Raw genomic sequence first — 26360 nt, forward strand, 5'->3', positions numbered from 1 at the left:
ATGCACCCAAATGTTCATTCCAATACCATTTATCAACAATTAAAAACTGGAAACAACCTACATGTCATCAACAGATAATTGGGCAAGTAAATTATAGAAAACCTATGATTAATTTTATCATTTTTAAAAAAATTTGTACACCGACAGCAATCATATGGATTTACTATACAATCATTAAAAACATGACATATAACAATATTACTGACATGAGAAAAATATCCCTAATACACTGAGTTTAAGAAAAAGCCAAGTGGACTTCCATGGTGGCACAGTGGTTAAGAATCCACTTGCCTATGCAGGGGACACAGGTTCTAGCCCTGGTCCGGGAAGATCCCACATGCCACGGAGTAACTAAGCCTGTGTGCCACAACTACTAAGCCTGCGCTCTAGAGCCCACGAGCCACAGCTACTGAAGCCCGCGCACCTAGAGCCCGTGCTCCGCAACAAGAGAAGCCACCACAATGAGAAGCCCACATACCGCAACTAAGAATAGCCCCCACTCACCACAACTAAAGAAAGACCTTGCGCAGCAACAAAGACCCAACACAGCCAAAAATAAATAAATAGATGAAGGAAGGAAGGGAGGGAGGGACGGAGGGAGGGAGGGAGGGAGGGAGGAAGGAAGGAAGGAAGGAAGGAAGGAAGACGGACCCAAGTAAGGAAACAGCTTGTAGGTCTCATTCATATAAAATTGAGGAAGAAAGTATATCTGAAAGAATATGCATAAGATGTCTTAAAGGATAATTAACAAATGTTAGCAATATCTCTGATAGTAAGTTTTTAAATGATTTATTTCCTGTTTCCTTTTCTGAGTTTTTTAACCTTTAAAAAAATAAGCATATAATGCTTTTATAGAAAAAAATCATCTTTACATTATAATGATGTATATTAGCAGTTTCTGAACTCTTTTAACAATAGAACCATTATTTCAATCATAATCTTATGGAAATACAAAATATAGTAAAGATTTAAAACAAAACTGTGACTCCGGTCAAATCTAGTAGGACAGACCCAAAGACCCAATTAAATATACTCTTTCCACAATTCCTATGCAGCCCCCAAGACAATCCAGAGAGTAACATCTTAGCTGACCTAAACTCACTGTGAAAACTAATATAGATCTGAGCAAGTATAATACAATTCCATTTTGTTAAGGAATAAAATTTATGCAGCTATATATTTCTGCATATAGAAAAAGTAGATGACGTGATACCAAAAATGAATATATTTCACAACTTGTTGGGCTTATCAATGGAGTTTTCCCCTCTTATATACATAACTTTTAATTGAATGCAAAGAGCATAAATGTTATGATTCAAGGGGAAAAAAACACATTTTAAGAACATAAAAACAGACAAAGGAAAATACCAAGGATATAAATCAATCTACACTGACCCTGGTAATGTTATCATAGCACTCAAATTCATAAGAGTTCACTTGAATTCAAAGTAACACTCTCAATGCACCACGGCATCTTGAGAACCATCCTAGTTCTACTTCCTCTCCTTCACATAATATTTCTGCTTTAACATAGTTTCTGTATGTCTAAAAACAGACCACAAGTCTAAAAGTGTAGTATAATATATACAGAATAGTAAAAAACTAGGTGGTCATTTAATAAAAAACTTTTAAATGAATGCCAAGTAAAAAGAATAAACTTTGTAACATTCAGGAAAATACCAAGCACTTTTCCGAAGTTAAAAAAATTAAATGACTTCTTTCACTTACCATCACCTCCATATTCTTATGAGGTTCCACGAATCCATTAACAGTTAACTTACGCAGCACTGAAAAGTAAAATCAAGCTTTACTTACATCTTTTTTTTTCATATTTTTTCCTATTAAAATCATAATCATAATAGACTCAGAATCACAAAGCCTCATCAAGCCTGGAGGTTAATCTAGCTTAATCCTTTCATTTAATAAAGAAAGGTAACTTCTGGTCACTGGTTGGTTATGAAGTGGGAAAGATGGAACTAAACCCCAGTTATTGTGACTAAGAAGCAACGCTCTTCTCACTTATCGTAACTACTCATGTTTTTTAAAACCATACTGCAAAATTTAGTTCAATTTACATAACTGTTAGCACTTCTCACTTGCAATAACACCTACAGGCTAAGTTGAGAAGGTTACCTCTATTCCATAAACTTGAAACTATGACTCAACAGTGACCGAAAAGGTTTATTCAGTTTCAGGCTACATTAATGAAAATATAGTACCTGCAAAAAGGGATAAAAAGATTAAACTCTATTTCCAAATCTGGAATAAACTACAGTGCTCAATTGCGAGCATCACATTTTACAAGTAAACCAATGTACACAGGGAGACAAGCAGGATTAACAGATTTGAAGTCAGATCTAGACTTAAATCGTAGCTCCAATGTCTAAAACTGTATTATTTTGGGCAACTTTTCTGATCTCACATTCCTCATCTATAAAATGTGGTTATAAGTCCTACTGCATAGGGTTATTAAAGAATTCAATAGTACAATATATGTAAAACACTTAGCAGAATTCAGTAACAACAAGCATGATAGCAGCATAAGACTACCACCTTATATTATCAAATTTAAAGTCACTTCACTTTAAGAAAACAACTTTATAGACAGCATTGCTTTCTATATAACTAAAGACTTAGTGTTCATGAGGTGAAGTCTAAGGGCAGTGTAACCCACATACCTACAGTCAATTAACCTTCAATAAAGGAGGCAAGAATATACGATGGAGAAAAGACAGTCTCTTTAGCAAGTGATGTCAGGAAAGCTGGACAGCCGCGTGTAAGTCAATGAAGTTAGAACATTTCCTCACACCATACAGAGAAATAAACTCAAAATGACTTAAAGAGTTAAATATAAGACATGAACCATAAAACTCCTAGAAGAGAACATAGGCAAAACATTCTCTGACATAAAGCGTACCAATGTTTTCTTAGGTCAGCCTCCCAAGGCAAAAGAAATAAAAGCAAAAATAAACAAATGGGACCTAATCAAACTTACAGTTTTTGCACAGCAAAGGAAACCGTAAACAAAATGAAAAGACAACCTACAGACTGGGAGAAAATGTTTGCAAATGATGCAACCAACCAGGGCTTAATTTCCAAAATATACTAACAGCTCTTATGACTCAATAACAAAAAACAAACAACCCAATCAAAAAATGGGCAGAAGACCTAAATAGACAGTTATCCAAAGAAGACATACAGATGGCCAATAGGCACATGAGAAGGTGCTCAACATCGCTAATTACTAGAGAAATGCAAATCAAAACTACAATGAGGTACACCACCTCACACTGGTCAAAATGGCCATCATTAAAAAGTCCTCAGGGACTTCCTTGGTGGCGCAGTGGTTAAGAATCCGCCTGCCGATGCAGGGGACACAGGTTCGATCCCTGGTCCGGAAAGATCCCACATGCCGCAGAGCAACTAAGCCTGTGTGCCACAACTACTGAGACTGCACTCTAGAGCCTGTGAGCCACAACTACAGAGCCTGTGAGCCACAACTACAGAGCCTGTGAGCCACAACTACTGAGCCTGGGTGCCACAACTACTGAAGCCCATGCACCACAACGAAAAGCCACTGCAATGAGAAGCCCGCGCACAGCAACAAAGAGTAGCCCCCACTCGCTGCAACTAGAGAAAGCCCGTGTGTAGCAACAAAGACCCAACACAGCCATAAATAAATAAATAATTTTTTTGAAAAAAGTCTACAAGTAATAAATGCTGGAGTGGGTGTGAAGAAGAGGGAACCCCCCTACGCTTTTGGTGAGAACGTAAATTGGTACAGCCACTAAGGAGAACCGTATGGAGGTTCCTTAAAAAACTAGAGTTGCCATATGATCCAGCAATCCCCTTCCTGGGCATATATGTGGAGAAAACCATAATTCAAAAAGATACATACACCCCAATGTTCATAGCAGCACTATTTACAATAGCCAAGACATGGAAACAACCTAAATGTCCATCGAGAGATGAATGGATAAAGAAGATGTGGCATATACACACAACAGAATACTACTCAACCATAAAAAAGGATGAAATAATGTCATTTGCAGCAACACGGCTGGACCTAGAGATTATCATACTAAGTGAAGTCAGAAAGAGAAAGACAAATACCATATGATATCACTTACATGTGGAATTTAAAATATGACACAAATGAACTTATTTACAAAACAGAAACAGACCCACAGACATAGAAAACAAACTTATACTTACCAAAAGGGAAGGGGGTCGGGGAGGGATGAATTAGGAATTGAGATTAGCAGAAACATACTATCAGTACTATATACAAAACAGATGAATAACAAAGTCCTACTATATATATAGCACAGGGAACTATATTCAACATCCTGTAATAAACCATAATGGCAAAGAGTATGAAAAAAAATGTGTGTATATGTGTGTGTGTGTGTGTGTGTGTGTGTGTGTGTGTGTGTAAGTGAATCACTTTTCTGAATCACCAGAAATTAATACAACATTGTAAATCAATTAAACTTCAATAAAAAATTAATAAAGTCAGTGTATTAAAATTAGGCTTAGAATGCAAATGTCTAAAGACCTTCAGTTTCATACCCTCAATTATATACAACTCAAGTTACTGCACCATAATAGGAGAAAATAGGGCTCAAGCTGAATCCCTTACCCTGGACAAGATCTTTCCCACCACAGGACCTTGGTCTACACTATCTGGGACAGTGCTTTCTTTCTCCCTTTATCACCTAGTTAACTTCCATTTATACTTTATGATTTTAGTTCAAACATCAGTTTCTCAGGGAAGTCTTTTCTGACCTTATTATCAATCATCATAACATTGTAAGGCCCCCCGTCACAGATGTCATTTTACATGTACTTGTATGACCATTTTATTATATCTGTCTGCCCAGAACCAAGCACCTACCTTTAAATATGATGAATGAAGTAATGAACATATGCCTGTCTAAAGGATACTAAATGCACACAGGTATAAATGCAAAGATTACATGTGACAAAAGCTCTAGTCCTAAGTATTTAAGTCATAAAAGCAAAGAAATTTACAGCTTGACAGAACAAGTATTTTAAAGAAAAATGCTATGAGATTTTTCCACGTCAGGATGCCTTAGAAATGCTAATGTGTATCTAAGACCTTGAGATGCTGTGATATCGAAAAGCCTAAAGCAGGCTAATGTAGAGTAGAACAGCATCATTTGGGTCAGGAGTTAGGCTTTGAAGTCAGTGAGACAAAAAGACTCTACAATCAAAAGGATTCAAGAAAATTCCTTAATCATTAAATACAGTACTTACACAACGCTTTATGTATCTAATCTTGTATCAGTTTCTCTAATTCTTTCTGTGTAAACATTTCTAAGGCCTTTTAATGTCTTCCTCAAGAATGTTGGCAAAACCATCTCCATTCACTTGTAAAACCACCTGTACAATGGATTGGATTTTACATGTCAACAGTCCTTTAAAATAATTTGTCCACAAGGTTCCCCAAAATGTGTTGACAGTTTGGGGTTTGTGCATCCACTATCTTATCGATGTAAGTGATGCACTGGAGTAGTGCCATTGTAAGGTACTAAGGTGAGTATGATAAAAGGGTTTACAAATAAAACAGAGAATGCAAAATGAGCTGCAGTAAGAAAGAAATAAAGGTTGCTTGAGCTCAAACTAAGAAACACAAGATAAAAGAGCCTCAGCAACCAGAACAGAAGGAAGACAAAGAAAATAAAATGATGGTGAATGTTTTAGAAAGGAAATGAACCTCGGAATACATGCATCAAGATAAGCTCAGCTCAGGGAAGGTGACAGAGATTTATGCTAAGGGAATGCCTATAAACAAAGCATAGGAAAACACAGGCCAAGATAGCACCCCAACAAGCACCTTCTAAAATCCAAGTGAGCCTAAGGTACAAACAAGAAAGATGAGTTCTCAGGGAAAAGAGAGCTGGGAGATAGAGCTCAACTAATAAGCCTTGGGGACAGAAGTTTAGGAAAGTCGGCATGACAATAATAATGGTAGCAGCCCAGAATGAGAAATGAAGCAAAAAAGAAGTGCAAGTATTTGAAAGGTATGCATTCAGAGCCATGAAACTCCAGTAATGTGAATATAACTTCAAGCTATCCATCTGAACTATGTGTGCTCTCATCAATTAGCGTAGAGGAAGAGCTATTCTTACAAAAGAAAAGCAAACTACAAGAGCCCTTGTCTCTGAGGGAACTATTAGCGCCTTATTCTTCCACCAGTGCAACTGGAAACAGCAAGTCCATACAGATAAACTATTCGGCCTCTATTCTGAGGTATGTTGTTTCAAAAATAAGCATGTCAAGTTTAATAGTACCTTTCAATGACAGTAGAGTTCGTTCTAGTGAACTTAGAACTGCAGCTTCATTGCCAGAAGAAACTTGTTGAAGGAATGTGTCTGTGTGGTGATTCCACAGAGAGCAGGCAAAACTATAAATTCCAGAAGCTAACTGCAAAGATATCAACAAATTTGGTCACAATATTATTACAGATTTCAGTAATCAATTAGACCTACGTAGTAATACGTTTTGGTTTTAAAACTGAGCACACATTTTCAATTCTTGACTAAAATAGTCAAGAATCACTTACAGCAACATTTTAAACTTTTTTTAGTCACAATGCACAGCAGTAAGTATAGTTTACATTGGCTGCTGCTAAGAACACACACACACATGCCCCCCCCAAATATTAGTTTCTTGAAACACTGCTTAGCCTAATGCCTGCATTGCAGTCTGATATTTCCTATTTTTACTTTTTTTTCTTCCACTAATAGTTGTAACACTCAGCTTTAAAAACAGAACTGTCACTGAGTTTATCAGATAAATCAATATACTAAGAATACAAAGGAGTTAAATTTCTGTGTTCTGCCAATTCTACCCATATGGTCTTGGGTATTTAAAGCCAAGAACATAACAAACCACATCACTTGTCAGGCCGCTTGCCTAATATGTACCAGTATTTAAAAACCTGACTCACACTAAGGACCACCTTCCAGTGGTATCTTCATTTTTTTTCCAGAAGGTCTAAGAGCAAACCACCTGAGCCTACATGGCAATCTTCTTCAAATAAAATTATACATAAGTGCATATGACTAGTTATCATTAGTACACTTCAGAATGATTTTTTCTTATTTGAGATATGTCATATCAACTAATTAAACACTGTATTTACTAATGTTGTCAGGCATCAGAAACCAGTCAGAAACACAATCCTATAAATATAATATTTCTATGAAAAAGCAAATTCCACTTGTTATTTTAATTCAGTAATCTTAATGGTCTGTGTGTCCAGGTATAGAGAAACAGCTTCACCATACCCCTTGGAAACTGCACATATCTACAGAGGCAAAGGCTTAAACCTCAGCTAATCCGAGTATTGGCAGAACATCTTGTGATCCTCCTGGAACACAAGAGGAAGCAACTGCTAGAACACCAATCTCCTGCTCACCTCCCTATCTCCTCTGTTAGATGGTTTCTCATGGCCTCCTGGAATCTGATAAGGTATAAAGTATCCTATCCCACCCCTAACTCTCTCCCCCAGAAGAGAGCTGCAGAATATAATACCACTTAGTTACAGTCCAGAATTGGCTTCCCAGCAATGGGGCATTCCACAACCTGGACTGGAGTCATCCAGCCCCTATTGCTTTGGTCATTGTTTTTAGTGTGTAGACATATAGCATTTGTGACAGAAATCAAGAAAGAAACAGCAGTATGAAAAAACTTTAATATTCTTCCTTGTTTCACACTCCAGTTCTGGAGCTAAGCACCTAGTTTAGGCATTAGGCATCTATTATGCCACAATTCATAATTCTTTTTAGCTAGCCTACAAAAGGGCTCTGCACAAACAGCGATGGCTGGAATGAAGCAGCAATAGCGCTACACTTTCAGCCCAAGGGTAAAAGGAAGGAGACAGACAAAGAAGGAAGAAACCACAAGAATTTGGGACGGAATACTGCTAACTATCCTGTAAACACAAGCCCTCCACAAGCTTCTATCTGCTCCAGAAAATACCAACTGATACATGGTCACAAAAGGCTCATCTGGAAAAGAGAAAGTAATAATAAAGCACAAATAGGAGGGATAAAAATATTTATTCTACATTTTATTCTCAAAAATGTAGAAGGGGTAGGGAATATTCAGTTAGACAATATAAAAATAAATTATTTAATGAAACATTTTAGGTAGTAGTTCACGAAAATCCCAAATACTTGCACTTTTCTTTTTCTAAACCAGAAGAAACAGTGCCACCCACTGACTGCTTAGCAACTTTGTAGAAGCATACAGACTTGACTCCTTGAATATCAAAGGCAAAACATTACAGGAAGTTTTATTTCTTTTAGCATTTTAAATATTCTTAAACTTTTTTAGCCTCAGGACCACTGTCCTCACAATTTTCCCTTAAGAAAAGTGAGCACCAAAAATGTTTAAATCAAAGTCTTGTAATTCATCACTAATAGTGGGGCAATGAATATTATCCACAAACTGGAGCTTTCAAAACCTGCTTAACCTAACTCTAATCAACAAGATAGGGACTTCCCTGGTGGTCTAGTGGTTAAGAATCCATCTTGCAAAGCAGGGGACACCGGTTCAATCCCTGGTCAGGGTACTAAGATCCCACATGCCGCGGGGGCAACTAAGCCTGTGCACCACAACTACTGAACCCGGGCGCTCTGGAGCCCACATGCCACAACTAGAGAGAAGCCCATGTGCTGCAACAAAGAGCCCGTGCACCACAACTAGGACCCTACACAGCCAAATAAATAAATATTAAAAAAAAAAAAAAAAGATAACCAAAAAATGTTTCAACATGTCAATGGTGCACCAATAAAAAAAGAAAAAGAGAGAATACTATTCTAACTTAAAAAGGCTCCTAAGAAGGAATTAATTCCCTGGCGGTCCATTGGTTAGGACTCCGCACTTTCACTGACAAGGGTGCAGGTTCAATCCCTGGTCAGGGAACTAAAATCCCACAAGCCGCATGGTGTGGCCAAAAAAACAGACACTTAAGAAACATGATCAAATGCTATGTACCTGCCATATTCATTTTTCTGGCTCAAACACACCACCTGTAAACATATTTAAGAACGTAGAAAACTGGCTAGAAGTATTACATCATATTAAATCACTACTTTTACGTGTGTCAAGTATGATAAAAGTTAAATGATTATATATGCTAAGTAACCAGATTAGGCTCAAGATGGAATCACTCATGCTAAGCCCCACAGCAGCAAACCAAAACTTAGAACTAAGGTTCTATGCTGGGCTCTCTCAGAAAAGGCAGGTCTAGGTCAACCAATCAGTGCCTGCCTGCTCAACACAAGTTACCTGACCCAGCTCTAAGACTTCTCTTTGCTCCATATGAGGAAAATAACCCTGGATTTAGCTATTCAGCTAATTCCCAGTCTAGCTTCCTTGTTCCTGCTCGCTTTTGTACAAAAAACTCTTTCAGCTTGTACAGCTCTTTGGAGCTCCTATCTGCTAGACTGGATGCTGCCTGACCCATGAATAGTTGAATAAAAGTCTACTAGGGGCTTCCCTGGTGGCGCAGTGGTTGAGAGTCCACCTGCCGATGCAGGGGACACGGGTTCGTGCCCCGGTCCGGGAAGATCCCACATGCCGCGGAGCGGCTGGGCCCATGAGCCATGGCCGCTGAGCCTGCAGGTCCGGAGCCTGTGCTCTGCAACGGAAGAGGCCACAACAGTGAGAGGCCCGAGTACCGCAAAAAAAAAAAAAAAAAAAAAAGTCTACTAAATCAGTAAACTGTCAGTGGAAAATTTTCTTTTAACCTTTAAAAAAATAAATCTATCTTTTTACAAATGAATACTCAAGTATTTAGTAATAAAATATCGTGAAATCTTTAAATTACTTTAAAATATCTTAGAAAAAGCAATAAAGCAAAAACAGCGAAATGTTAACTGCTAAATCTAGGTGATGGGTATATGGCAGTTAATAGTTTTTCTTTATTTTTCTATATGTTTAAAAAATTCACAAGTAACTCTTAAAACATCCACACATTTGTAACAAAAAAAGGTAGTTACTTTAGTAGTAGTCAGCTTTTTCCTTAATATTTAAATATAAATTTGTTTCCACTTAACCATGACATACATATATATCAAACTACCCAAATGTGTCAGGCCAGAAGCTTTGGTGGATTATAAGGTTTCAAAAACAATTTCCAAAGTGCCAATGTCTCTCAATTGATACTTATTAACTTTCAATGAAGGACATTCCTAAAGACCTGTAACATCTGTTACCTACATATTTTTTAAGTAAAATCTAATTTTTATTTTGTTCTCAAACTTGCCACTGGTACACCTCAGGCCCAGGAAGGTCACTGTGGCCCATCTTCCAGATCCCTCAAGTCCTCTAATCCTAGCAACAGCCATAAGGCTGTCCTTAGCTACTGATGTCTAGACAATGCTCTCAGGTATACAGAATATGATCTCAATATGAGGAAGGAGGAAGTGAATCTACCCTCCTCTCCATTTGGGATCCTGCCTTTGTTCACAGCTGCATTTCAGGCATCCAATACAGTGACTGGCAGAGTAGGAACTCAAATATTTGTCAGACAGATAGACATGGGCAAAAAACAAAGCATAAATCGGCAATGCTTCAAGAGCCCCTTTTCCTAGGACCCAGACAAGAGTCCTTGTGAACCATCCAGAAAGGATAAGCACCATGCTATATTCAAAATCTCCTCTTCTGTTTAGTGCACAGCTTTTTTTTTTTTTTTTTGATCAAGTTAGTCACCTTGACTCTCTCCTCCATTAAAACTTCCCACCAAAAGTTTCCTCATATTTATATAAGCCTAGACTCACACGCATGCACGCACGCGCACACACACACACACACACACACACTCTTAAGTCCCCATACAGGCTCATAGCAGAGATGACCCTTTGTGTATTATAGGAGTCACTCTTTAAACAACGTGATTAAAAGCCAATTTGAATTTGGCAGAGCAAGAGACAAGATCTAGAATCAGCATTTAATCAGTACTTGGCATTTAAAATCACCCAAACGAAACTGAAAACAAAATGAATTTAACCTACTTGATGATTTGCTTATAAACACATTTATCTTTTAAATAAATTTCACTATTTTGTAAATTTCCTGGAGGTTCAAGCTATACCATATAAGTGGCACCTTGGCATTCTCAAATGTAACATTCATAACTTCAACTATTTGGGAATTTTCCCTAAGGACCACATCATGAAATTATAAATTTATAAGAAGTTAAGTATGAAAATCTCTTTTACGAGGCTGAGTGAGCTTATACTAACCAACCCATCTCAAAGTAGCTATGTGGTTCTGTTTTGTTAGTTTATTCAGAAAACAGTAACTCATCAGGAAGACTCTTTGGTAGTATTGCAACCTGACTTCACCTTGCCACACAGTTTTCTCTTATCTTCACCATGCAAATAATACATATGCTGTTAGTGGGAACATTATTCATCATAAACCCTTCAGTTTTTTATATTTTCCTAAATGTTAGCTTTGACTATAACAATGTAATACAGTATTTAGTTTTCTTCTGTGGCATATTTTAATAAATTACTAAATGAACTTTGAGGGTTTGTATCTTACGCCTTTCCCCATGAATGTCAAGAGACGACTATTTGTCTCTTTCATCTTCTTCAGTACCTTAGATATCTCTCGTACACAACAGGCAAACAATATCTGCTGACCTACTCTCAGGGAGAAGAATTTAAGATTAATTCCTAACATCCAAACTTTAAAAATTCATAATAAAAACTGGTTATGGAAAATGTCCTTTTTAGAGATTCATACTCTATAAATATTATTGGATGAAATAACACATTAAGATTTGCTCCAGAAAAGAGGAAAAGTAAACGTGGCAACTCCTTAAGAACTGTTAAATATGAGTGAAGAATATATGCGAGTTGTTGTATTGTTCTCTCAACTAGAGTATATTTGAAATTTTCTTAATTAAGAAAACGATATAACTGGTTGTATGCCAAAATTCCACAGAAAAGTATCCAATAAAGTCAGTAAGTCAAGAACTTAACTGTATGCTAAGAAAATACAAAAAAAAAAAAAACTAAATGTACAAAGGTCTTGGCTTCTAGAAAAAACAGTGATTGAAAACGCAAAATTGGGGCTTCCCTGGTGGCGCAGTGGTTGAGAGTCCACCTACTGATGCAGGGGACATGGATTCGTGCCCCAGTCCGGGAAGATCCCACATGCCGCGGAGCGGCTGGGCCCGTGAGCCATGGCCACTGAGCCTGCGCATCCGGAGCCTGTGCTCCGCAACGGGAGAGGCCACAACAGTGAGAGGCCCGCATACCGCAAAAAAAACAAAAACAAAAAAAACCGCAAAATTGATATTTAAATTACACCATAACTAAGATTTCCATCTCACAACTTTAATGGTGTTTGTATAGATTAACTTGGAATAATAAAGATTATAAATTCTCAGAATCACACAACTTTAGAATTGAAAGAAAATTTTAAAGAATCATAAAGTTTAAATGTCTTACTCAAAATTCCAAAGCTGCTCAGTACAAAGAAACATTCTTCACTGGAAACCAGGTCTTCTCATACTTGTTAACCCATATTTCTAAACACAAGTGAAATACACTTGCTTTCAAAAAATCTTTTCTTCTTTTTTGAGTTTCAGATTACTTCATTTACCATAGCATAAACATTTGTGGGTTACACATCATGTCTACAAGGTATTATTTGGTTAATACATTTACAAGTACATTAGAATTACTATCTGTACCTTAAATCCCTTGCTTTCGTAGACTTTAGATTTTAACTGTACTTAATGCCAACTTTTTTATATTCAGGTTTGTATGAAAAGCTTATGATTTTCTAGAAAATGAATCCTCTTTGTGTCAAATCAAGCTCAATTTTGTAACTGCAAAGCAATTTTCTCTCCACTGCTGATTTTGTAGTTTGTCACCCCTGAAAAAGACTTATTTTAACGTGGAGGGAAAACAAGATATAGAAATTGTTGGGGCACGCAGAGCAGTAGGGAAGGGTTTTAAGTGCACACTGCACTACTTTGCCATACCAACTAGCTCAACTATGACCTTACACTTAATTTTAGGTGGGAAACTAATTTAGTACATGAAGACCATCTTAACAATAAAGTAAACACATTACTAAAAGGAAGATTTCCCCACACTTCAGATTACCAAAATAATAGGAGTTGCTTTATTAACTAGCAAACTTGCTCTTTATAATAGTATCTTCCCACACATGCTACCTTCAATTAAAGTACACATCTTGTTCCCCAACCCCATGAGACAAGACTCCCCTCCTAGTCCCTACTGTGCTCCATGTTTCCAGGTTCAGATACTCCATTCCAGAATGAAAGGTGCTAAGCTGAATTATTTCTTCCCGGTATCTTGAGTTTTGTATATGCGCCTCAAACTCCTGCTTTTTGAAGTTTTGCACTATACCACTTTGAAATCTAGAAGGTATCTAAGAACAAATCTCTTCTTTTACCATTTATTCATTTAACAGTTACTGAGCACCATCCACTGATGTGCATTCTCCTGGGCTGGATAGTAGGACTATAACAATAAGAGCTACAGTCCACCCTCATAAAATTCAGTGTGGTGGATCTCAAAAAGGTAAGTCAACAATTATAATGTAATTACAATGCAATGTACAGTGTAATAAATACTCTGCTGGAAGTAAGTACAGGATGCTAAGGAGACCTATATTTCATTTTATATGGAGAGGAAATAGCCTCACACTACAAGAAAACCAAGCAAGAAAGTTGAAGTGGACAGGAAGCTAACGCAAACAAGCTATACAGACTAAGGCTAGTTTAGATACAATTTGTAGAGCCTGACTAGGCTAAATATAAATTATATCTGAAAACCAAGGAGGCAACACATTAAGAGAGTACAACTTCAGAAAGTCAAACTAAGAAGTAAGACTTCTATAGAAGGGGACCCTTCACTATAGAGTAACTGTAACCCAGAATCTTCTACACATTTGATTTTGGAAAGCGTCTATATAAAAGAAATTGAAGGGGCCTAAGATGGGGATAAAGGTGAGAAAAATCAACAAGAAATTCATAGAGTGACTTGAGAAGATAAAATGTCCATTTCTTTAGTCCTTGTTAGATATCAAGCAAAACTGACAAGGATTTTAAAAGCAACCTTTAACAAAAAGAATTTCTTACACTCAATATCCTCAGATAAATAGAAAATTGGCTATTTAAACCTACTGGGTTAAAAATAAAGAGAACATAATGTGGTTCTGGTTTAAACTTTGGTGTATTAAGAATCACCTGGGGAGGGCTTCCCTGGTGGCGCAGCGGTTCAGAGTCCACCTGCCGATGCAGGGGACATGGGTTTGTGCCCCGGTCCGGGAAGATCCCACATGCCGCAGAGCGGCTGGGCCCATGGGCCATGGCCGCTGAGCCTGCGCACCCGGAGCCTGTGCTCCGCAACGGGAGAGGCCACAACAGTGAGAGGCCCGCGTACCGCAAAAAAAAAAAAATAATCACCTGGGGAACCTATCAAAAATGCAAATTCCCAAGCCATATCCTCAAAGTGAGGATTCCAAAGGTAAGCAAGAACACTTAAAAACACTTGGAGACTCCCATTGTTACCTGATACAGTTCAAAATGTTAGGTTGAATAATATGAAAATCACTGTTCTGGTAGTTCAAAACAGTGAAATACAAACAAAAGCACCAAAGCAACTGAATAGAGAAGGTAAAGTTTTTTCAACAAATGGTGCTAAAACACCTATAGACACCCTCAGTCGTGTCAGACTCCTTCCTACATCCACCGATTACCCAGGCGTGTCAATTGTAACTTCCTAAATTTCAACTCTACATGCTTCTAAATGTTCTCTTTACCGCTGCTTCATTTAAGAGCTTTATCATCGAATCTGAACTGCTTCAGATAGCCTCACACCAGTCTCTTTGACTTCAGACTGTTCTCCACCAATTTTTCCCCCTCACTGGCGACTAAGTGACCTTACCAGTCATATCACTAACCAGCTTAAAACCTTTTGGGTGTTATCTATTAGTATGAAACTTTTGAGGTCAATTAGAAATTAAAAATCCTTCAATAAGATATTTAGAGGTAAAATTACACACCTTTTAATACAAGTAGCACAGTTTTCATTATCAAATTCTTTGTTAAATCACTTACATCATAAAACAGTTTTCTATCAGCAGCCAGTCGTTTAGACGCCAGGGTCTTGGTAACATGATAAAAGGTAAGCAACGCTCTGTGCTGTCGAAGATCATCTTGTACTTTGACAGATTCTATAAGAGTGGGAATCAGTTCAGGCCACTGTCTAGGACAGTCCAATCGAGCAACTTTTGCAATCAGCACGGCAATTTGAGTTGCAATCTATAGGAAAAAGAATTAATCTTCAGAAATAAACATATGAAATTAAAGCAATAGATAAGGAATGCATTCATAGTTGAAAATTACCTTTTTGGTTAATTATACATTTAACAAAAATGAGTAAGATTTCACTGAACAACTGCTTAAGATAGTAGTTCTCAAAGTGTGATCTATGGATCCCTAGGGGGCCTAGGATCCTTTCTGTGAGGTCCTCCCTTTCCCAATAACATACTGGTGTGAAGCTAGATTTTCATCACATAGCTTCTGCCAAAATAATATCACAACATTGTAAATAGCAGATATATTTGAAAATCTAGATGTCTTCTTTTAAATAGCCAGACACTAAAGAGATAGGCAAAAATGCCAAACAATGTTACTCTTCTCATTAAATATTTATTGTTTGGGGAAATAGCTATTGTTCACTTTTTTAAATTCTACTTATGTTAAAAAATAATAGTTTTTTAGATTTCTCAATTTTAATTTCTAATACAATAAATATCAACATGTATAACCATTTCGTGTTTTACTTTAGCAGTATAAGGAAGTTCTAAGAATGCAAACTTTGAGAACCAATGACCTCAGAGTAGAAATGAACATCAATATTAGGTATTTACATAATATTTGTTCAGATCAGTTTCACAAATTCTGGTTGACAGAACACCTAAGCAATGGTTTACCCCTCAATCACCCAAGACCCTGACCCCCCAACCACCTCCTGCCCCACAGAAAGTAACTCTGTTCCTCTCCATCTTCCCTCATCTCCCTCAGTTGAAGAAATGCACAGCAAAAAACTCAGATCACTTAAATAGGTTTAGATAAAACTGCATTGGATACACCACCTAATACAGTGTGCTTTAATATTCAAATTAATGAATCAAATGTAAGAAATAGTAGTAACTTGGAAAAATAATTTTTGTATCATAAGCAAACTTATTTTATTCTTAAAAGAAAAATCTCACTATAAGGGAAAGAAAAATTCAATTCCCACAGAGTAGTGAGAACTTCAAATGTGATGAAGGAAACAGACAAAAACCAGAAGCCATCCTGTAGTTTAGGGGAAGGGGGGATGGGAGTGCTAAATTAACGTCTATAATTAATATATAGAGATGTGCTTTCAATATTGGCTCAAAAACTGAAGAAGTTAAAAAATATCCAAGTATATCTATCTTCAAATGACTTCTGAGTTTTAAATCATTAACAGCCAAATCTAATCAAAATTCTTAACAGGTAGACTTGGATCTAAAAATTAAAAAACCATCAGAGAAATGTGTATAAACATCACAAATGAACATTATAAGATTTTATTTTTAACGCCAAGAAACAAAGTTAGTTTGGAAAAGAAGCAAAAACTAAGGGAAAAGAAAGAATAGTTGGCACTCATTTTCTCACTAACCTGGTTTATTGGTTCATTGAAGTTGGTGATTAGCCCTGCACGCAATGTAGATTTCTCTTCCTCTGAGAGAGCACTGTAAAAAGATATATTTGTTATACAAGAGAATGCTGCCTAATAATGAATGCAGGTAAGCACGACTGAGAATTTTAGCAATAAAAAGTCTTTCAAACAATGTGTCCTTGATTGTTTTGGTAATTAAACAGAATTATTTCCATTACTTGTATATTGACACATCAGGTAATACAAAAGCACAAAATTCCTTCACAACTGAATAAACAGGAAGCACAAAACAGTAAGCAATAGGAAATAAGATAAATCCAGAGTAAAGAACGTGATATTTTGATGTTTCCTTCTATTGATATAAAAACAGTTGCTTACCAAAAAATTAATGACGGTCTTTAAAAAATCTATGAGTAAATATTAGTCTTACACTGACTTCTTTTACAAAATTCTATGTGGAAAGGGATCAGGAATCAGAGAATATTTGGGATGGAAGACTTACTAGAAATCAACTAGTTTAAAATCTCTCATTTTACATGTCTGAAAAGAATAAACACGATACTAATAAGTCTGACTGCAAATGAGGAAGGAAACTAGATAGCAAAAGGAAAGAGACGGAGACTATCCATCTGTATAAGATTGTATACATTTTGAATTTTGAACTATATGAATGGTTTTATTTATTATAAAATTAAATTTTAAAGAACTGATTTTAAGGTTGTCCATTCTGGCTATGATAGAGTAGCTGGCACTGGATGAATCATCCCCCCAAAAATGTGCTATCGGGCTTCCCTGGTGGCGCAGTGGTTGAGAGTCCGCCTGCCGATGCAGGGGACACGGGTTCGTGCCCCGGTCCGGGAGGATCCCACATGCCGTGGAGCGGCTGGGCCCGTGAGCCATGGCCGCTGGGCCTGCGTGTCCGGAGCCTGTGCTCCACAACGGGAGAGGCCACAACAGTGAGAGGCCTGCGTACCGCAAAAAAAAAAAAAAAAAAGTTGCATACAATTTTTTAAAAAAATGTTTTAAAGCGTCTGTTGAGTTGAATTGTGTACCCCTCCCCAAACCCTCCAAAAGCTATGTTCAAGTCCTAACCCCATATACCTGTGAATGTAACCTTATTGGGAATTACGGGCTTTGCAGATGCAATCAAGTTAAAACGAGGTCATACTGGATTAGCGTGGGCCCTAATCCAATGACTGGTGCCATTTATAGGAAGAGAAGAATTTGGACAGAGACACAGAGAAGATACTTGAAAATAACACTATGTAAAAATGAAGGCAGAGATTGGAGTGTTATTTGGATATTAACATACCTCTCTCAGTAACTGATGGAAAAGGTAGCTCAAAATCAGTAACAACACAGAAGACTTCAATAGCATAATTAACAAATTTGATCTGATATATAAAACATTATAATCCACAACAGCAAAACATACTTTCTTTTCAAGTGCATATAAAACATTTACCAAAACACCATATGATGGGATCATAAAACAAGACAACACATTTCAAAGAATGAAATCAGTAACAACAACAAAAAGTCCCACATGTTTGGAAATTAGGTGAAATACTTCTAATTAGCCTATGGGTCTAAAAAGAAATCACAGGGGAATTTTAAAAATATTTTTGAATGAATGGTAATGAAAATACTACATATCAAGGCTTGTGAAACTGAACTAAAGCCATGATTACAAAAAAGCCTTAGTGTTTTAAATGCATATAAAGAAAAACTGAATATCAATTATCTAAGCTTCCATTTCAAAAAACTAAAAAAAGAACAGTAAATTAAATTCACAACAGTAATCAAAAGTACATCAAGCCTTATAAAGTACAATACCTAAAGCAAAGATAGAAAAATAGGCCAATAGGACAAAATAGAGAATCCAAAAACAGATCCATATGTATAAAGTGCCTGATTTATAACAAGGGAACCACTGAAATGCTACTGGGGAAAAATACATGGTGCTGCCCCTACTTCACATCTATAACTTACACAGAAAGTGTAAGTTTACACAGAAATCACACAGACATACACCAAAATGTGAAAAGTAAAAAACAAAGCTTCTAGCAGAAAAAAGAATATTTTCATGGCTTTGTGTTGAGGAAAAATTTTGTAAACAGATCCCAAAAGAATTAATTATAAAAAGAAAGGTAGCTAAATTGAACTTCATTAAAATTACAAACTTCATCAAAAGATGCCAGCAAGTAAGTGAAAAGGCAAGTCACAAAATAGAAGATATTTTCAATATATATATATTCAACAAAGGACTTATATCCAAATATATATATAAAGTCCCATAAATCAATAACATAATCCAATTTTTTTAGATGTGCAAATGGCAAGCCCTTCACAAAACAGGATTTCCAAATGACTAATAAGTATACGAAAAAGGTACTCATTGTTTATCAGGAAAATGCAAAAATTACCAAGCACACCAGCATGACTAAAATGAAACAGATCAGACCAAGTATGGTGAGAATGTGTAGCAAATGTCAACGCCCATGCTACTAGTGGAAGGGCAAACTGGTACAAATAGTTTGGAAAACTAATTGACAGTATCTACTAAAGCTGAACATACACCTAACCATAAATGACAATAAAATACAAACTTATATGCAACAAGACATGCAAAAGATTTTTCAAAGCCGCCTTATTTTTAATAGTCAAAAACTAGAAACAACCTTCATACCCATCAACAGCAGAATGGACAGATAATGGTGGTATGTTCCTAAAATGGGACGTTATAAAACATAAAAGAGCAAACTACTGTCCCATGCAACTACATGGATAAATCTCACAAATATAACACTGAATAAAAGTCAGACACAGGGCTTCCCTGGTGGCGCAGTGGTTGAGAGTCCGCCTGCCGATGCAGGGGACACGGGTTGATGCCCCGGTCCGGGAAGATCCCACATGCCGCGGAGCGGCTGGGCCCGTGAGCCATGGCCGCTGAGCCTGTGCGTCCGGAGCCTGTGCTCCGCAACGGGAGGGGACGCAGCAGTGAGAGGCCCGTGTACCAGAAAAAAAAAAGTCAGACACAAAAGAGAACATACTATAAGGTTTCCATTTGTATGAAACTAATCTACGGTAAAACTAATCTATGGTGAGCAATGTCAGATCTTTGAGGAGGACATATAGGTGACTGTGAAAGGGCAAAAAGGAAGCCTCTGGCGTGCTAGTTCTAGATTAGTTCTGAGTGGTAGTTACATGGATGTGGTCACATTACAAACATTCAAACTGTACCCTTCGTTTGTGTACTTTTTAAGTATGTTACATACTATACTTCAATAAACGTTTTTTTTAATCTTAACAGTGACTTGCTCAAGATTAGTAAACAAATGAGAAGACAAGATTAAGATAAACATGGGGGGGCATGTGGAACAGGTGAAGGGAGTATAAAAGTACAGACTTCCAGTTATAAAGAAGTCACGGGAATGTAATGTACAGCAATGGCAACTACACTTAGTAATATTGTACTGTGTATTTGAAAGTTGCTAAAAGAGTAAATCTTATAACTCATCACAAGAAAAAAAATTCTCTAGGTATGGTGACAGATGTTAACTAGACTTATGGTGGTGATCGTTTCACAATACATACAAATTTTGAATCATTATATATCTGAAACTCATATAATGTTATATGTCAATTAAACTTCAATTTAAAAAATAAACATTTAGGCAAAAGGAGTTAAAGCCCAATACAATTCTATGCTTTCCCATTAAAAATGATCTCACCTGCTATATTAAAAAAATTAATAAAAAGTTCAAAAATTAAAAACAAAAAAACAACTAATACTAAACTTTCCTTGGGTTATTTGTATGGAAATATGTTAATATAAATGTTTCAGATATTACTTGAAATTCCTAAAAATCTTATATGTTCTGGTATAATGTTATAAGTCATAATTCTAATTATTATTTTAAAATGTATATCTCAGAAATAACTAAATTTCCTTGTCAACTGCATTATTCTGAACTATCATCAAATCTTTAACCGTGAAGGACTTCCGGGAAGATGGCGGAAGAGTAAGACGCGGAGATCACCTTCCTCCCCACAGATACACCAGAAATACATCTACACGTGGAACAACTCCTACAGAACACCTACTGAACGCTGGCAGAAGACCTCAGACCTCCCAAAAGGCAAGAAACCCCCCACGTACCTGGTTAGGGCAAAAGAAAAAAATAAACAGAGACAAAAGGATAGGGACGTGTCCTGCACCAGCGGGAGGGAGCTGTGAAGGAGGAAAAGTGTCCACACACTAGGAAGCCCCTTCGCGGGCGGAGACTGCGGGTGGCGGAGTGGGGGAGCTTCGGAGCCGCGGAGGAGAGCACAGCAACAGGGGTGCGGAGGGCAAAGCGGAGAGATTCCAGCGCAGAGGATCAGGGCCGACCGGCATTCATCAGCCGAGAGGTTTGTCTGCTCACCCGCCTGGGCGGGCGGGCGGGGCTGGGAGCTGAGGCTCCGGCTTCAGTTGGAGCACCGGGGGGAGGACTGGGGTTGGCGGCGTGAACACATCCTGCAGAGCGTTAGTGCACCGCAGCTACCCAGGAAGGAGTCCAGGAAAAGTCTGGACCTGCCTAAGAGGCAAGAGACTTTTTCTTCCCTCTTTATTTCCTGGTGCGCGAGGAGAAGGGATTAAGAACGCTGCCTTTAAAGGAGCTCCAGAGATGGGCATGAGCCACTGCTAAAACTGCGGACCCCAGAAACAGACATGAGACGCTAAGGCCACTGCTGCCGCCACCAAGAAGCCTGTGTGCGAACACAGGTCACTATACACACACCCCCTTCCGGGGAGCCTGTGCAGCCCGCCACTGCCAGGGTCCCGGGATCCAGGGACAACTACCCTGGGAGAACATACGGCGCGCCTCAGGCTGGCGCAACGTCACGCCAGCCTCTGCCGCCACAGTTTCGCCCTGCACTCCGTGACCCTCCCTACCCCCGGCCTGAGTGAGCCAGAGCCTCCGAATCAGCGGCACCTTTAACCCCGTCCTGTCTGACCAAAGAACAGACGCCCTCCAGCGACCTACACGCACAGGCGGGTCCAAATCCAAAGCTGAGCCCCTGGGAGCTGTGAGAACAAAGAAGAGAAAGGGAAATCTCTCCCAGCAGCCTCAGAAGCAGCAGATTAAAGCTCCACAATCAACTTGATGTACCCTGCATCTGTGGAATACATGAATAGACAACGAATCATCCCAAATTAAGGAGCCCTGTGGATGAAAGGCTCTTGGTGCTGCAGCCACGAGTTAGTGCTGTGCCTCTGAGGTGGGAGAGCCAACTTCAGGACACTGGTCCACAAGAGGGCTCCCAGCTGCACATAATATCAAACAGCAAAAAGCTCCCAGAGATCTCCATCTCAACGCCAGCACCCAGCTTCACTCAACGACCAGCAAGCTAGAGTGCTGTATATTCTATGCCAAACAACTAGCAAGACAGGAACAAAACCCCACCCATGAGCAGAGAGGCTGCCTAAAATCATAATAAATTCACAGGCACCCCAAAACACACCACTGGACGTGGTCCTGCCCACCAGAAAGACAAGATCCAGCTGTGTCCACAAAAACACAGGCACCAGTCTCCTCCACCAGGAAGCCTACACAACCCACTGAACCAACCTTAGCCACTGGGGACAGACACAAAAAACAACAGGAACTACGAACCTTCAGCCTGCAAAAAGGAGACCCCAAACACAGTAAGATAAGCAAAATGAGAAGACAGAAAAACACACAGCAGATGGAGGAGCAAGATAAAAACCCACCAGACCTAACAAATGAAGAGGAAATAGGCAGTCTACCTGAAAAAGAATTCAGAATGATAGTAAAGATGATCCAAAATCTTGGAAATAGAATAGAAAAAATGCAAGAAACAGTTAACAAGGACCTAGAAGAACTAAAGATGAAACAAACAATGATGAACAACACAATAAATGAAATGAAAAATACTCTAGATGGGATCAATAGCAGAATAACTGAGGCAGAAGAACGGATAAGTGACCTGAAGATAAAATAGTGGAAATAACTAATGCAGAACAGAATAAAGAAAAAAGAATGAAAAGAACTGAGGACAGTCTCAGAGACCTCTGGGACAACATTAAACGCACCAACATTCGAATTATAGGGGTTTCAGAAGAAGAAGAGAAAAAGAAAGGGACTGAGAAAATATTTGAAGAAATTATAGTTGAAAACTTCCCTAATATGGGAAAGGAAATAGTTAATCAAGTCCAGGAAGCACAGAGAGTCCCATACAGGATAAATCCAAGGAGAAATACGCCAAGACACATATTAATCAAACTGTCAAAAATTAAATACGAAGAAAGCATATTAAAAGCAGCAAGGGAAAAACAACAAATAACACACAAGGGAATCCCCATAAGGTTAACAGCTGATCTTTCAGCAGAAACTCTGCAAGCCAGAAGGGAGTGGCAGGACATATTGAAAGTGTTGAAGGAGAAAAACCTGCAACCAAGATTACTCTACCCAGCAAGGATCTCATTGAGATTTGATGGAGAAATTAAAACCTTTACAGACAAGCAAAAGCTGAGAGTTCAGCACCACCAAACCAGCTCTACAACAACTGCTAAAGGAACTTCTCTAGGCAAGAAACACAAAAGAAGGAAAAGACCTACAATAACGAACCCAAAACAATAAAGAAAATGGGAATGGGAACACACATAATCGATAATTACCTTAAATGTAAATAGACTAAATGCTCCCACCAAAAGACACAGATTGGCTGAATGGATACAAAAACAAGACGCATATATTTGCTGTCTACAAGAGACCCACTTCAGACCTAGAGACACATACAGACTGAAAGTAAGGGGATGGAAAAAGACATTTCATGCAAATGGAAACAAAAAGAAAGCTGGAGTAGCAATTCTCATATCAGACAAAATAGACTTTAAAATAAAGACTATTACAAGAGACAAAGAAGGACACTACATAATGATCAAGGGATCGATCCAAGAAGAAGATATAACAATTGTAAATATTTATGCACCCAACATAGGAGCACCTCAATACATAAGGCAAATACTAACAGCCATAAAAGGGTAAATCGATAGTAACACATTCATAGTAGGGGACTTTCACACCCCACTTTCACCAATGGACAGATCATCCAAAATGAAAATAAATAAGGAAACACAAGCTTTAAATGATACATTAAACAAGATGGACTTAATTGATATTTATAGGACATTCCATCCAAAAACAACAGAATACACATTTTTCTCAAGTGCTCATGGAACATTCTCCAGGATAGATCATATCTTGGGTCACAAATCAAGCCTTGGTAAATTTAAGAAAATTGAAATTGTATCAAGTATCTTTTCCGGCCACAACGCTATGAGACTAGATATCAATTACAGGAAAAGATCTGTGAAAAATACAAACACATGGAGGCTAAACAATACACTACTTAATAACGAAGTGATCACTGAAGAAATCAAAGAGGAAATCAAAAAATACCTAGAAACAAATGACAATGGAGACACGACGACTCAAAATCTATGGGATGCAGCAAAAGCAGTTCTAAGAGGGAAGTTTATAGCAATACAATTCTACCTTAAGAAACAGGAAACAACTCGAATAAACAACCTAACCTTGCACCTAAAGCAATTAGAGAAAGAAGAACAAAAAAACCCCAAAGTTAGCAGAAGGAAAGAAATCATAAAAATCAGATCAGAAATAAATGAAAAAGAAATGAAGGAAACGATAGCAAAGATCAATAAAACTAAAAGCTGGTTCCTTGAGAAGATAAACAAAATTGATAGACCATTAGCCAGACTCATCAAGAAAAAAAGGGAGAAGACTCAAATCAACAGAATTAGAAATGAAAAAGGAGAAGTAACAACTGACACTGCAGAAATACAAAAGATCATGAGAGATTACTACAAGCAACTCTATGCCAATAAAATGGACAACCTGGAAGAAATGGACAAATTCTTAGAAAGGCACAACCTGCCAAGACTGCATCAGAAAGAAATAGAAAATATGAACAGACCAATCACAAGCACTGAAATTGAAACTGTGATTAAAAATCGTCCAACAAGCAAAAGCTCAGGACCAGGTGGCTTCACAGGCGAATTCTATCAAACATTTAGAGAAGAGCTGTCACCTATCCTTCTCAAACTCTTCCAAAATATAGCAGAGGGAGGAACACTCCCCAACTCATTCTACGAGGCCACCATCACCCTGATACCAAAACCAGACAAGGATGTCACAAAGAAAGAAAACTACAGGCCAATATCACTGATGAACATAGATGCAAAAATCCTCAACAAAATACTAGCAAACAGAATCCAACAGCACATTAAACGGATCATACACCATGATCAAGTGGGGTTTATTCCAGGAATGCAAGGATTCTTCAATATACGCAAATCTATCAATGTGATAAACCATACTAACAAATTGAAGGAGAAAAACCATATGATCATCTCAATAGTTGCAGGGAAAGCTTTTGACAAAATTCAACACCCATTTATGATAAAAACCCTGCAGAAAGTAGGCACAGAGGGAACTTTCCTCAACATAATATAGGCCATATATGACAAACCCACAGCCAACATTGTCCTCAATGATGAAAAACTGAAAGCATTTCCACTATGATCAGGAACAAGACAAGGTTGCCCACTCTCACCACTCTTATTCAACATAGTTTTGGAAGTTTTAGCCACAGCAATCAGAGAAGAAAAGGAAATAAAAGGAATCCAAATTGGAAAAGAAGAAGTAAAGCTGTCACTCTTTGCAGATGACATGATACTATACATAGAGAATCCTAAAGATGCTACCAGAAAACTATTAGAGCTAATCAATGAATTTGGTAAAGTAGCAGGATACAAAATTAATGCACAGAAATCTCTGGCATTCCTATGCACTAAGGAAGAAAAATCTGAAAGTGAAATCAAGAAAACACTCCCATTTACCACTGCAACAAAAAGAATAAAATATCTAGGAATAAACCTACCTAAGGAGACAAAAGACCTGTATGCAGAAAATTATAAGACACTGATGAAAGAAATTAAAGATGATACAAATAGATGGAGAGATATACCATGTTCTTGGATTGGAAGAATCAACATTGTGAAAATGACTCTACTACCCAAAGCAATCTACAGATTCAATGCAATCCCTATCAAACTACCACTGGCATTTTTCACAGAACTAGAACAAAAAATTTCACAATTTGTATGGAAACACAAAAGACCCCGAATAGGCAAAGCAATCTTGAGAACGAAAAACAGAGCTGGAGGAATTAGGCTTCCTGACTTCAGACTATACTACAAAGCTACAGTAATCAAGACAGTATGGTACTGGCACAAAAACAGAAATATAGATCAATGGAACAGGATAGAAAGCCCAGAGATAAACCCACGCACATATGGTCACCTTATCTTTGATAAAGGAGGCAGGAATGTACAGTGGAGAAAGGACAGCCTCTTCAATAAGTGGTGCTGGGAAAACTGGACAGCTACATGTAAAAGTATGAGATTAGATCACTCCCTAACACCATACACAAAAATAAACTCAAAATGGATTAAAGACCTAAATGTAAGGCCAGAAACTATCAAACTCTTAGAGGAAAACACAGGCAGGACACTCTATGACATAAATCACA

At 37.8% G+C, this 26360-nt stretch overlaps 1 protein-coding gene across 10 annotated transcripts in view; it reads right to left on the reverse strand.

Annotated features, from left to right (window-relative positions):
- IPO11 (importin 11) overlaps positions 1-26360 on the reverse strand; it is a 263491-nt gene that overhangs the window by 197672 nt on the left and 39459 nt on the right. For all 10 annotated transcript variants that reach the window (XR_004486171.2, XM_049707903.1, XM_033437895.2 and 7 more), the window contains exons 4-7: positions 16740-16812; positions 15146-15349; positions 6318-6450; positions 1729-1787 (exon numbers count right to left, since the gene is read on the reverse strand). Coding sequence is in view for 9 of the 10 variants with exons in the window: in XM_049707903.1 (XP_049563860.1) it covers positions 1729-1787; positions 6318-6450; positions 15146-15349; positions 16740-16812 (469 nt within the window). In the remaining variant the exon portion in view is untranslated. The remainder of the gene's footprint in view (positions 1-1728; positions 1788-6317; positions 6451-15145; positions 15350-16739; positions 16813-26360) is intronic.

This window comes from Orcinus orca, chromosome 3 (genome assembly GCF_937001465.1).
Source record: "Orcinus orca chromosome 3, mOrcOrc1.1, whole genome shotgun sequence".
In the NCBI taxonomy this organism is placed as follows: domain Eukaryota; kingdom Metazoa; phylum Chordata; class Mammalia; order Artiodactyla; family Delphinidae; genus Orcinus; species Orcinus orca.